Source organism: Tachysurus vachellii, chromosome 26 (genome assembly GCF_030014155.1).
Source record: "Tachysurus vachellii isolate PV-2020 chromosome 26, HZAU_Pvac_v1, whole genome shotgun sequence".
Lineage (NCBI taxonomy): Eukaryota > Metazoa > Chordata > Actinopteri > Siluriformes > Bagridae > Tachysurus > Tachysurus vachellii.
In genome coordinates, this window is record NC_083485.1 from 6,082,663 (window position 1) to 6,098,159 (window position 15,497).

Here is a 15,497-nt window from a genome sequence, read left to right on the forward strand (position 1 = left end):
AATTAATTAAAATACACCCATAAGCTATGTATTGAATATTAATGTATCAGGGATGTGAGGTTTTAACTTTTCTAAAGAATATGTTTAAAAAAACAGAAATATGTTTCAGAAATCTATCAGTATTATTCATATTGTATATGAAAGTACACATAGAATTACATTTATCATACGGTCAGATAGTAAAACAAAAATGAAGCCCACTCTGAACAAAACAGTTGTTAAATACAGATTTTAATGTCAAAATTCAGAAATGACGTGGAATAGGGAGGTCCAAATATTTGCACCTAAATACCAGAGATCATTTAGTTTTTAATATATATTACCAAGCTGCAATTCTTTTTCTTGCTTCTTGGAATGAGACTCTTCTAATCTAGTAATAGATATAAATTAGCGGTTTATGACTTCTAAACACTTACAGTATTGTATCATCAGTTAAATAAAGTGAACTCACACTGTACTGGTGCCTCATGACATCGGCACTTCATGTTCATTAAATGTCCATTATGTCTGTAGTCTATCAGGGAGAAAAATGTTTTGACACACAAGCAATATTTTCTCATAGAAAATTCAGGTGCTGAGAAATACCAACGGACATGGAAGTGGTACAAGAAACGTGATCAATATAAGCTGTCCTTTGTTCAAGAACAGTATTTCGACATCTTAGTTTTTATTGGATCCCAACCATACAACCAATGAATATGGTTGCTGTTCAACACCATGTTGGTTAAAAGAAAAATTCAGACTGGCTTTAACTGATGCTATTAAAGCAACATGTGAAATAGATGATAAAATAGAAGCCTTTACTTGTCAAACCTACATTATAGCACAATGAAATTCTCTTCTTTGCATATCAAAGCTTGTTAGGATGTTGGGGTCAGAGCCAAGTTTAGCCAAGACAGTCCCTGGAGCAGAGAGGGTTAAAGGCCTTGATCAAGGGCTCAGCAGAGGCAGCTTGGTAGTGTTGGGGTTGACCAGTGACCTTCTGGGCACTAAACCAGAACCTTAATCTTTAATCCACCACTGCCTATATAGATGAACAAGTAGCCGTAATGTACGCAAGGCTTCTCTGCATATCCGATGCTGCACATCTCAGACCGTATCATATCTGTTTCTCTGATTGAGTATTCAGTCTAACGGATATGAAATCTTACTAATTGTAAATGTACTGTAAAAATTCATGAATGTTAAAAAATCAGTACATCGATGTTAACCAGTATAAGCAATCAGGAAGTCTCAAACAAAAGGTAAACACAGACACTGGATGGACTCAGGTGATTGGATAGACAGAGATGATGTCAACAAGGTCATGTTTACAAAGATTATTGGTAGAGAGAGAGAGAGAGAGAGAGAGAGAGAGAGAGAGAGAGAGAGAGAGAGAGAGAGAGAGAGAGAGCACATCCCTGATAGAAAATGGCAAATGGGATTTCTACACTAATGGAAGTTATTAAATGGGTTAGACATATAGAGTGCAATAGACACAGAGTGAGCGAGCTATGAGAGAGCTAGAGAGATATAAAGCTTATCTGCAGTCATGAATGATGACCAGATATTTGAAGTAGTTTTTGAAAACTTTCTGGATTGAAAATATTATTTCTTCCAATAATTCCTTTGCCACTGTATGTCATATATAATTTCATATTACAGTATCTTTTGAAAAGTAATGTGAAGTTTAACCCAACTCTAACTTAAATTCAATCCAATTCAGTTTCTTTTTGTTATATTAAAGGATAAAGTTTGTAACAGCACACTTTTTTTAAGTAACTAACACAAAATGTATCTATCTAGCTATACTCTTACTAGATTAATATAAATATTTATATTACCCTTTTATATGCACTTGATCTGATCATATGTGACAAGCTTAAAGTTGGATGATGACTGTGAATCAATGCATTACATTAAGTCTACACACTGTACTCAGTGTGACACTGTGTGTGTGTGTGTGTGAGAGAGAGAGAGAGAGAGACAGACAGACAGACAAACAGACAGACAGACAGACAGACAGAATGAGAGCCTGTGAATTCCATTACACCACACAGATAATGGATGCTGATCTGGAGCCATAAGCCAGGGGTATAATTCATCTAAAAGCAAGAGCAATTTACAACCAGAAGACACGACAATTAAAAAATGGCACTGTAAGGAAGAAGACAGAATAAAGTCTGAGACAGAGTGAGAGGGTAAGTGAAAGAAGAAGGATAATATTTTGCCCTTTGTGCCATCTGCATGTTTTAGGAATGAATCTAGTGAGCTCTATTACATGTTGGTATCTTTCTTTCTCCTTATCTTTTTTATTCCTCCTATCTCTGTAGTATTGTAGACCATTAAATCTAAAAGATCTGTCCTTATCTCTTTCTCTCTAAAGGATCACATTCTCTCTGTCTATGAAGGATAACAGGCTCTTTCTCTCTGAAGGATTTCAAGCACTCTGAGTCGGTGATAGTATCCAGATTCCAAATATCACAGTATCACAGTTGTATTATACTTTCTTTTCATCTATCTTGCATCCTATATGAACCTTAATAACCTGTTGCCTGATTTTGGAGCAAAGAATGCAAACATCTTTATCTGAAGAAGTGCATTAGCTTCCCTTGTCTGTGCTTTCAGAAAAAAAGGAGCTTTATACATTTACAGCATTTAGCAGACACTCTTATCCAGAGTGACTTACATTTTTATTTCAGTTTATACACCTTAGCAATTGAGGGATAAGGGCCTTGCTCAGAGGCCCTGTAGCAGCAACTTGGTGGACCTGGGATTTGAACGAATGACCTTCCAATCAGTAGTCGAACACTGAGCTACAACATCCCACATTTATAGTGTCACAATCTTAATATTTTACATTTACTTATAATCCTGGCTTCAGTTTTGCTCCATTCCTGAACTTGTTAATGCGTAATTAAGCCAAAAACAAACAAACCAACCAAAAACTGTCTAAATGCTTGTGCAATTGCATGTAGATACAATTGACTTCAGGTATTTATCCCACCGCAATGATGTAATGTGTACACAATATGTGTGTTTTACTATTTAAAACTGCAGATCCACACTCTACACAGGAAAAACAAAAAAGTGTTAACCTTATTGTTAAATGCCACATCTCTGAATTTCTAGGAGTCAATGGAGCCATATTGGCCATGATCTTTGCGTATTTACCTTTGTCTTTGGCAACACGAAATCCTTGTTGTTGTGTTGTCTTTGTGTTCTTTGTCTCTCTTCTCTCTCTCTCTCTCTCTCTCTCTCTCTCTCTCTCTCTCTCTCTCTCTCTTTCTCTCTCTTTGTTGTAAATGAAATAGTTGGCTACATTAAACATTGCATGGATTATAAAAAAAAATTAATATTATGTTCTTAAAGAATTGAGTACTTTTATATCTTGTATTTAAATATTTTAGTTTTTAATTGTTTTTTTGTACTACAAAGTCGGCATATTCTAAATCAGGAATTTTTGCATCAGATCACAATGCACGAGAAAATTCGGGATCTGCAGTCCATCTTATCATAAAATCATCCTTTGGTACTCCAAGGACTCGTCTACCGAACTTTACATATGTGATAACTTTAATGAAAACGAATTAAAATCATGGAAAAATAATGCAGCTTAGATATCATAAGCAGAAGTACAGTAGCTAGTATTGTAAAGATTATATAGTTTCTTAATAGATACCAGAAAGTGACTGAGTCATGAGACTGTGAAGTAAGTGAGATGTAACAGCTCCTTTAATGATGTCTCTGAACGTATCACTGCTCAGGCAGCAGGGATCACAGACACATATACTGGGACTAAAAAAAAAAAAAAACACTACAAAAATCCCATTTAATGGCAGATTCCTGCTTGGCCCTTGTGTTAAAAGCTTGCATTTCAAACAAGGTCAACACAGTGAGTTTGGTCACTTTCCACAGATATCATACTTCGTTATAGTTCTTTAGGATAAAAAGTACTTTAGGATGCTTAATAATTGATTAAATAAAAACTCTCATAACTTCATAAAGTCTCTCAGGAAGAAAAACAGCGTGTGGGAGAGAATAAACGAGAGAAGATAAAAAGCGTTAGGGCATGTTGTGTGGTGTGTGTCAAATTATTAATGCAGTGGGATGCAGTGTATGATGCCTACAGTGTCAGAATTCATCATGTTGTGAGAGTTCACATCTGTTTATTTGTAGTCACAACCAAATAGCTATTGAGATGCAGCCGTATATTGCCATATACTGTAATTTGCTTTTATCTAAATGATTTATTTTTTAAAAATCAATGTCAGTATATGAGGTATGTATGAAAGCGCTTGTGATTTCACCCACTATGATTTGAATATAGCAACAAATATGATGTGAAAATCATGAGTAATACGCTATCATTCATCTAATAATAACGTAAAATAAGAGAAAGGCACATTCTTTGATGTTAATGCATAAAAATGGGTGAATAGAAGGCTCTTAAGCTTCTGCTTCACCAAACCATTTATAATTTCCCCTTATATTGTTTAAGAGTACATTAAAGTAAGAAAGAAAGAATTTTTCTTTCAAATCACAAAAATCATACACTGTGCTATATCCCCTGGATTGATGGCTGAACTGACAGATAGATAATGGATGGAGAGAGAGAGAGAGAGAGAGAGAGAGAGAGAGAGAGAGTTGAACAATGACCTTTTCTGAAATACTCTCCGAAATGTTATTTGACAGAATAACAGAAACTGCAGAGGTGCTGCTGAAAAGATAGCCAGCTGTGAGATCTGATGTCTTCTGCAAAAAGCACACATGATCTCACCAGCATGTCTCACACCCTACCTGCATTTTAACAGTATTATATATATTAATCTGTATTAATGTAGACTACACACAAGACAGCTCGCCTTGATGTTTGATTTCAGCCGCCTTACCGCATGACCCCCAAAAACAATCAAACAAAAGGTCATGAAAACAATATGTTTTTCTGTCTGTGTGTCTCAACAACATCTGGTTGCATATAGATTTAAAAATAACCATCTTTTACAAGCTGGGAAAAAGCAGAAAAGGATCTTGAAATGCATCTTGTGGTTTCAAAAGAAGAAGACTACGTTGGATTCCACTCCTGTCAGCCAAGAACAGGAAACTGGGGCTCCAGACAACAGAAGCTAAGGTCAATGGAGTCATCATTTTAATTCTATATTTAAGAATTTCATCAAAAGACAAAAGAACAATGAAGAATTGTGTACCTTAGTGCTTAATCAAAAAACAAAAAAAAGAAAATCAATTTATTGGTTACAAGCTGCTATGGTGAGAAACAGGATCATGCCTTGTGTAACATCTAGATATAGAGATGACAGCATATGAAATACATGAGAAGATCCTGCAGAATTTTAAAGATCATCTTTCTAATATGAAAGATGAGTTATTTTTAATTTTAACCATTTCCTTATAGAAATGCCGTACAGGAATATTACGGCAACTTTATTAATAAAGATTGACACGTTGGGCCTTACATTCTTTTCATTATAAAAAAAATAAAATCATGCTATAACCATTTATACTAGCATTTGGAATCCAACCAAAATACACAAGTGCATCTCACTTTCTGTATTAATACAATTATACAAATCACACTGTGATTTTTATTTAGTATAATTCCTCATATTCTGCTTCAATTGATTCCAGCTGAGTGGTATACATTTACATTCATCACGTTCGGCTGACACTTACAGTTGAGAGAGGACAGATCTCAGGGGTTGAGGGAGTAAGAGCCAGATGGTATTTGAGATCACAGCCTTCCACCCAGAAGCCTACCACCTTAACCAGTAAGCTGTTTAAAAAGTCAAAACAACTTAAGAAATATAAATAATTTTTGTAAACCTAAATATTCTAAAGAAAGATAGGTGGATGGATGGATGGATGGATGGATGGATGGATGTCCATTTTGGATGATACCACTTGGCCCTAACAGCCTCCAATCTCATGGAAAGGCTTATTTTGTATAAAGTTCCAATGTCATGCTGAAACAGTTTTGGGTTCAACAAGCTACACTGTACAAAGATATTCTTCCAACTTTGTGGAGATGAGCCACATATGGCTGTGACAGTCAGGTGTTATTTTTGGTTTCTTTCAGGTACATATTTTCGGCCATATGGTGTACTTTACTGATTCCTGAGGGTAAATTTAATTTCTCTTTAAAAGCATATTCAGTTCTATGCACTGTGGTATTAATCATGACGAGAAGACATATTTTTCCTATTACCCAGAATTTTTTTTTTTTTTAAATAAAACTATTTTTATTCTTGTTCTATGCAAGTAGTTTAAGAGTCTATCCCAAGATAAACTAACCGATACTGATTGCTGAATTAGTTAAGTGTGGAAGACTCATCAAAGCTAATAACAGTTTCAGCTAAACACTGGCAGACGTTTAGCTCCTTTTTTTTGTATTAAGCTAATGATGTTCACTATATTATTACAGTTTAAGGGCATCCATTTTTTCCAGAGAGAGACAATTTATACCAGAACCTGCCAAGCAAAATAATTACCTCTCAAGCTGCACAGCAAGTCAGAGTCAGTTTTCAAGCTTTTCATATCTCTCAGGTCTTCCAGCTATGAAATGAAACACTGAAGATCATTCTTGTGCTATACTTTTCAGAAGTGTTTCCATTTCTGCTGCACTTTTCATTTTGTCGGGTTGTTCTCAGGCTGCATTGTCTGTGACTTTAGAACAAAAGCCGTTGAAGTGAAAAAGCTGTAAAAGTGTCAATAACCTCATTTGTAATTATAAATTTATATACTTCATATCCCAGTCATTCACAACCCAAATATCTATGAGTATATCTGCATATATACACACAAATTAATTGACATTGGTGGTTTGTATAGATTAATTATACCTTCATATTCCATTTTCCGAGATTTTTTTTTTGCATATTGATTACATACTGATTTAAAAATGCCATTCTAAAAACTAAGGGGTGCACGGTGGCTTAGTGGTTAGCATGTTCGCCTCACACCTCCAGGGTTGGGGGATCGATTCCCGCCTCCGCCTTGTGTGTGTGGAGTTTGCATGTTCTCCCCGTGCCTCGGGGGTTTCCTCCGGGTACTCCGGTTTCCTCCCTCGGTCCAAAGACATGCATGGTAGGTTGTTTGGCATCTCTGGAAAAATTGTCCGTAGTGTGTGATTGCGTGAGTGAATGAGAGTGTGTGTGTGTGCCCTGCGATGGGTTGGCACTCCGTCCAGGGTGTATCCTGCCTTGATGCCCAATGATGCCTGAGATAGGCACAGGCTCCCTGTGACCCGAGGTAGTTCGGATAAGCGGTAGAAAATGAGTAAAAATGATGCATACTCTATATATATGTACAGTATACATATATATACACACACAAACATTTTTCTGTATAAATGCTGAAGGATTTCACTTGTTCAAATACAAGCATAACTTTATAATGAAAAACCTTTGCTAAGAAAACATTAGTACAGCTCTGAAATGCTGTCATGTAGGTTTTACTTCCAAAAAATCAGCTTGAAATACATTTTGCTTTGGACCACTATGCATCACAGGAACAATATAGTGCTGACAGAGCACCAGCCGTTGTAGTCATTAAAACATATGTGCAAGGGGATTGTGAAACTAAAAGGCATGAAGGAAAGATGCAAGCAAGCCTAGAAGGACTTTACATATTCTAGGTTTTCTTTATTAGTTAAGTAAGCATATTATATACCTTTATGCCAAAGCCCTCTATTTAATTCCAAAAATCCTATGAAGCACACTTATAGTACAGGTGGGAGTTTGGCCCAATTTAGAACGTCTTTCTCATTTATTTTACCAAATGCATCAATGAGGTTTTGTCTGATATTGACTTTCTGTTTTCTCTCATTTCAGGGATTTTAACCTAGAGAGGAAAAAAGATTACTCACATGGAGTCAGATAGCCCAGGCTAACAATTCTAGCAGCTCAGGCTAACAATTCCTAGACTGCAAAGGGGTATGAACCATGCAAGTTCTTTGCAGGGGTGCAATACCAATGAATCAAGTGCAATGCTGATAGTACTGTAGTTTGGGAAACTTTGCTTTCCAAAATAGGATGTTGTCTTCTGTAACTAAGGGTGACTCAATATGGTTTTTAGGGCCTAGTGTTGTAGGAGATTATTAAGGATTGTTTTAGTTTCTGTACTGATTATGCTATACAGGGTTTTGGGGAATTTGATGTCTTTCACAGGGCACTTGCAGGGGATACCCAGGAAAAGGTGTCAACTGATCACAGGGCACAATCACACACACACGCACACACACACACACACACACACACACACACACACACACACACACACACACACACACACACACACACACACACACACACACAGGACCAATCAGAGATGTCAATCTCTGTCAGATGTCAGCCTTCAGACTAGGACAGAAAAAGGGAATACCTGGAGGAAACCCTCAAATCACAAGTAGAATATGGGAACTCCACAGACACAAGACCAGAAGTGGGAATTGAACCCCTAAACCCAGAAGTGCAAGATAAACCTGTTAAACACTATGGAAACTTGCACCAAAAATACAAACCAATCCAAAAATAAACAAACAAAAAGAACAAATAGAAGTCCAATGTATGGTTAATTGTTCATTACAAGTAATAAAGATCAGGGATAACCCCAAGGAAGAAACACAAAGAACTGTTCAAGTGACTTAATACAGAACGCATACACAAAGGGTTAGGAAAGCCATCTGGCAAGTGTCGGGAAAGAATTCTCAAAAGGAGTAGGTGATGGGTATTTAAATAGAGAGTGAGTTGATGAACTGCAGATGAACTTGCTTAAGAGCCATGACAATAATCTAGAATTCTGATTACTAAGATCTCCTGTGAATAGCAGTGTAATGCGCTGTAAAATATACACGCATAGTCATTTGATATGGAAAAGAAAGTGTCTCCTAACTTCAAGCTCTACCTTGTTCTACAACTAAAAATAAAAACAAAAAAACATTTGGCAGAAAAGATCATAATCTGTACCAACATTGCAAATTAATATTGTACACAACTTGCAGTAGTAGACTGAAACATGGTGAAGAGGGACATCGTAAGTTGGTCAATGGTAATTATTAATGGATTACTGATCGATTGATGCGGTCGATTAATTAGCCCAGTATCAAGCATTTTATGGTAATCGGTATTGGACAATCACCCTGCAAGCATGCTTGATTAATAAAAGCGCTCAAGCACTCACTGCAGTATTGCCTTCAAATCCAATGAAACACCTCAGAGACAGCACTTGGTTCCCAGAAAACAAATGGTTTTTGAATCTAAGTTAATTTAATTCCGTTAATCGTATTAGCCACCATTTATAAGGTAAACATTGTTTACGCTAGCCTCTGCATAATTTGTTTGATTCTTGGCATTTAGTGAGATAAGTCTAAGATAAGATAGTAGACAAACCGCCGTGTTATCATCGGCACTGCATGTACTGCAGGTACAACCTTCGCAAGTAGGTATGTTCTTCAGCAATGCATTTTTTTCTGTGTTGTAAGACACCAAAACTAGTAATGTTCAGAACTAATTCATTCTTAATTTACTCATTAATATTCAGTCCATGTAAAATAAATAAAGTCATATTAAATATTCAAGTGCTGGTGGTGCATAAGGGATGTCACAGGAAATCCCTGGGTAAAAATACTGCATCATATCAACCACCAACCTTCCATCAATCATCCAAACTATCAATTCTGACAACTTTGCTATGCAACTACAGGTTGCACAATCATATGATCACAAATAAAATTCACAGCATTTACAGAGTGATTTCAATTGATTTATATTTATTACTGAGGTTATGATTGATCAGGTGAGCTACTACCACCACTACTGCCCACTGCTAGTGATCATTAAGATGAAAAAAAAATCCTTACACATAATTTAGCAATCACAAGGGGAAAAAAATGTGCCATTTATCTATATGTGTGAATCCCACTTGTGCTGTCAATATGAATGTATTTCTATGTAGTACTCTAAAATATAAGAAAGTTGTATTCTGTCCTCTGAACTGTCAGTAAGCCGAAAAATTTTTCCCTGTTCTTCTTCGTCATACCGCTAATCTTCTGCCATTTTCACTGATACAGTTTAGAGGTCTACTGTTTTCACTCATGCACCAACACATGCATTCATGAACACAAAGACACACATACTCAGAGTTCAAGAATCCTGTTTAAACTCCTCAGCAAGGTGAAGAGCTTGATTACAGCACTTCAATTGGAAATACCCAGTTCATATTGGAAAAAAAAGAGCAGGAAAACAAGTGCAACACACACAGAGAAAGGGATAAATTGAGGAAACAAAGTGAACGAGCACTCCACTTTTTCCACGGTTTCCACTGGCATTGATGAATTGGTCTCTAACAAAGTAATAAACCTTTTCATCCAATCCATATTTGAGTTATTCCCCAAAGACACTAACTCAAAAGGAAAGAGATAAGAGTTCTGCTCAAAGAGAAAATTTAATTACAATGTGAAAATGCAGCATCACAACAATATACTGTATACAACATGCACGCAAATACACACACACACACACACACACACACACACACACACACACACACACACACACTTACCAAGCCAGTGTTCTCCTGTGATCTTGCCAAATCCCTCTCTGTAAGAGTCCCAGTCTCTAAAAAAATTCACAGACCCATCCTCTCGGCGCTGAATAACCTGAGGAAAAACAGATCAGTCTTGGTTAAGATGCAGATTTTCTTCATTTGATTTGTAAGCAACTTAAAATGAGGTAACGAAAGGACGCCAGTGGAACTAACTGAAAAAATATATGTAATGTGTATGATATATAATGTGTAATTACTCAGAGTCTATAAGCTCAATGGATCAGAAGTTCAGATGTGAGATAAGAAAGCCTCTTCTTATCTCGAGGTGCAAGAGTATACATCATGTCTGGTGCTTTCTTAAACTCTTTCCATCTACTCTTACTTGATGCAGATATACTCACCAGTTAGTACAAAACTCAGCATATCCTTTACAGAGTATTACGGGCCCCTTAGCATAAGACAGAGTACAATGAGAGGGATTGTGTAATCAATACTTACTTACATAAAGGCCACCAAGCCTATGGGCTTACTCATTAGATAATATTTCACCAACTAATCTTTATTTTTATGTAATTATGCTTTTAAATCAACGTCCAAATGAAAGCCCATGAAGAGGAGGAATAGCTTCTTCACATGTGTAGAAAAGATGTATTCAATAGAATTCAGAAACATTGCAATAATCTTTCCCATCACAACAAACATTTCCCATTCTGCAGTAAAATGCTTTATCATTGGAAGGTTCATGTTCATGCAACTAAAACAAAATACATTGACTAAATTAATCCACAAGTTATTCCACCTGGCCAACATGGCCGACTTGTATGAAAAGCTATAAAGTCGTAAGGTTTGCAAGGGTTTGACTTTGGCGACTGGATTTATATCTACCAAATTTGTAATACCTATTTTTCCTAAATACATATGTTTTCACCACTCCTGGACTTTCCATAATATATCAGTAGTTAGCAAAGTTAACTATTTTCTTTCTTACTGAAAAAATGTCTAAAATTTTTCTTTGCTATGTCATAAGATGAGCTTGAGAAAAATGTATAGCCCAAAGTTCCATGAAATTGCACAAGAACACTTTTACATACCAGATCCAAATGAGACAAAAGACCAAATAAAAATCAGCTCTTAAAATTAAGGTTACTGTAATTCCTATTAAAATCACAGCTTTTTTTCAAAGATGTACACAGTAATTGACAAATAGTAAGACTATTACAAAAAGTACAGTATGCACATATACACAAAGCAGAACCATCAGCAATAACAAAAACACAATATATATATATTTTTTCTGCCATTGCAGCAAAAATTGCTAACATATTTTACAGTAAACACGTACCAAAAAGTGAAACTGTGCTGCAAAATATGAACTTCGCAAGTGAAAATCTATTAAAACAAATATTTAATAACAATCTCTAGACATTTTTTGCTTCATTAAAGCTTGAAGTAGTCTTATTCTTTTAGTGGATCATTTTTCTTATTTCTAGAAAGAAGCAAAATAAGCAGCTAACAGAATAAAGAAATAGGTTGGGATTAAGGTAATGCTTGAAATGTCTAAAATGTCTAAGCAAGGTTAAGACCATATTTAATAATATAATTAATTTGCTTATATTTAACATATTTTCAACTTTTGCAGGATTCACAAATAAAGAACACCAACAAACTGTTGCCAGAAAGTTGAAACCAAACCACAAAAGTCTTTATATCATGCAGTTGTACAATTTCTCTTCACTGGAACTAAAGGGTCCAAACCCATCCAGCAGTTCCATGCCACTGTGTGTGAGAGGTCTATAAAGACATGATTGGAGAGGTTTGGACAAGAAGAACTCCATGTAATATCTTGGTCATACAGCAAGACCTTAGTAATGTCCACTGAAAACCTCACTGATTCCAATCTTTCATATCAATGAATTCCTAAATATGATGAAGAATAAGGGGAGATGTACAAACATCAGTACAGCTCCTAAGTCTTATTCACTAGGTAAGCTAGATTGCTCATGTACAATTATAATGTTCATAATGCATACTCCATCTTACAATTATGTCAGTAAATGAAACTATTAATTAAAACAATTTAATGGTACTCTATAATATAGAACATGGCCAGCATGCTGGCTCCCTTCATTATACTTCTACTTCATTGCTTCAGGGTCCCAAATTCAATCATTAGTTTAGGTCATTGGCCATTGATGTTGCTGTGTTTTGCATGTCCTCCCCATATTTGTTTGTGCTTCCTTTGGGTTCTTTGGATTGGCTTCTATTGGTTTGTATAGTATCCTATTAATACATTTCTCTTCTAGTAGTTGGAAATAACCAGTAGTAAAGACTTCTTTTACTCTAAAATAAATTCAGACACCCCCAGCAACCACCCCAGCCCAGTAGATACTGTATTCTATAAACATAATTCTACTATTTAATTATTAGTCTCATTATTAAAATGTGTACTATATTAATGTCCAAATTGACATAATTTATCGGTTCACTCGTTTTGTATTGGAGGTATTGAGGTTTAGATAAACCCACTCAATTCAAGGGGCCAGTCAGTCTGGCTTACAATTCCAAGAGTTCAATAATAATTAAAATAATGCTGATGATGGTGGGTTGGGATTTCCAGATCTCCTGGCTGTGCTTCTCAGGCCATTTAAGATCCCCAGATGGGTGAAAAGGACACAGTAGTTGGTTAGTTATTTAGTTAGATTTATCAGCCTTATGAGATCCCATTTCATTAAACGATCACCGGGGTGGATAATGTCAACTAGCATGGCCACCCTACTTACCTTACAAGCTTATTTTTAAAACATGTATGAAATCTTTTGCTGGTCTGAGCGAGTTTGGGAGATGACGTACAGTATGTATGAGTTTTGTATGTAAGAGTTCTGAAAATGTAGCTTTGGTATTGATTAAAAAAAACTTTATGCTCTATCTAAGTAGACATCAATTTCAACATTTTAATACTACTACTACTACTACTACTACTACTACTAATAATAATAATAATAATTTCACTACACCTGCTTGCTGTCCATAAAACAACACAGGTTACAAACTAAGTAGTTAGCAAACTACTACAGTTCTGTTGATAATTAACAGCCAGTAAATTGTAGAAATACTTACGGAAACCTCTGGAACACTATTATCCTTCCTAATTTAACCTTCACTGGACTTCACTGGAACTAAAGGGTCCAAACCCATCTAGCATTACCATGCCACTGTGTGTGTGAGGTCTATAAAGGCATGATTGGAGAAGTTTTCACAAGACGAACTCCATGAAAGCATCCACAAACTTCATTGCTGTGAGAGCTAGCCAGCAGACCATAAACAATGTAATGACAGATATTTGATAGATATTGCAGATAAACGTGTGTGTATGTACAGTATGTATGTACTGTATGTGTGTCTAGATACTACAAACCTTAAACTTTTGAAGAAATATAGTACATACCCATTAAATATTCATAATCCATATAAATTATTTTAGGGATAAATTTTCACATTATTTATTTTTCAATGTGAGCTCTGTGTAATAAAATGCCTTTCCTCTGTATCTTAATGAGCTTATGTATAGCCTGAGGGTCTGTATCTCATCTAATAACAAGCTCAGCATGCACTCGATTGTTACTATAATTAACGCCATTTCCCCATCATTTTCATTTTCGTCTTTTTTTAATAACTTTTTTCTTTCTAATACCATAAAGATGTGACTACAGAGTATTTCTTCCTGTTCTGCCTCCTATACATTTTAGCAATTTTCTCCTAAAACAATAACTAAAGACTCTAATGTATATATTTTAATATAAAACGCTTACATTGTTTAATTCATTGTTCAGCTTTAACAATAATGTTATTTTATCTGATATTAACTGCTAGCAAAGCTGGAGTCTATTCACTCAAAATTAAATATATTTGCTTATTAGAAATTTACAGCTTCATAGCTTGGGTGCAAAATTTCAAGCCCAAGTGAAATATCAGGCAACTTTTCTCCAATGTGTATCTTTTCTCTCATGACAGATGCAAATCTGAGAGTTTGGGCAAAATGCTTCTTCTGAAACATCAATGAGTGGACAAATGCCCATGAACACACTCAAAGGAATTGGATTTTTATCCCAATCCAGTGAGAATTTGTTTTTCATTTGTGCTTAAAATACTGGCATGAAAACACTGATACTCCAAAACTACTACTGTATCTAACCAGACAACAAATTTTGAGAAATTATGAGATGAGATAAGTTACAATTGCTACATTAATTGAAATAAAAAAGGTGGTATTTTATTTAAAAAAAAAATCTTTTATTTGCTTTTGGTATTAGTTCCCAATATTAATCAGCACAAATAATTTGTATTTACTGTTTGCTACCTTTTTTTGGACACATTTACTGACCCACCATTATGTTTCACATTTACTGACCCACCCTTATGTTTCACATTTACTGACCCACCCTTATGTTTCACATTTACTGACCCACCCTTATGTTTCACATTTACTGACCCAACCTTATGTTTCACATTTACTGACCCACCCTTATGTTTCACATTTACTGACCCAACCTTATGTTTCACATTTACTGACCCACCCTTACTGTATGTTTCACATTTACTGACCCACCCTTATGTTTCACATTTACTGACCCAACCTTATGTTTCACATTTACTGACCCACCCTTACTGTATGTTTCACATTTACTGACCCAACCTTATGTTTCACATTTACTGACCCACCCTTATGTTTCACATTTACTGACCCACCCTTATGTTTCACATTTACTGACCCACCCTTATGTTTCACATTTACTGACCCAACCTTATGTTTCACATTTACTGACCCACCCTTATGTTTCACATTTACTGACCCACCCTTATGTTTCACATTTACTGACCCAACCTTATGTTTCACATTTACTGACCCACCCTTACTGTATGTTTCACGTTTACTGACCCAACCTTATGTTTCACATTTA

General features: G+C 35.6%; 1 protein-coding gene across 2 annotated transcripts in view; it reads right to left on the minus strand.

The window, feature by feature from the left end:
• fibcd1b (fibrinogen C domain containing 1b) overlaps window positions 1–15,497 on the minus strand; it is a 98,885-nt gene that overhangs the window by 17,704 nt on the left and 65,684 nt on the right. For both annotated transcript variants that reach the window (XM_060863082.1, XM_060863081.1), the window contains exon 6: window positions 10,555–10,651. In XM_060863082.1, the coding sequence (XP_060719065.1) occupies window positions 10,555–10,651 (97 nt within the window). The remainder of the gene's footprint in view (window positions 1–10,554; window positions 10,652–15,497) is intronic.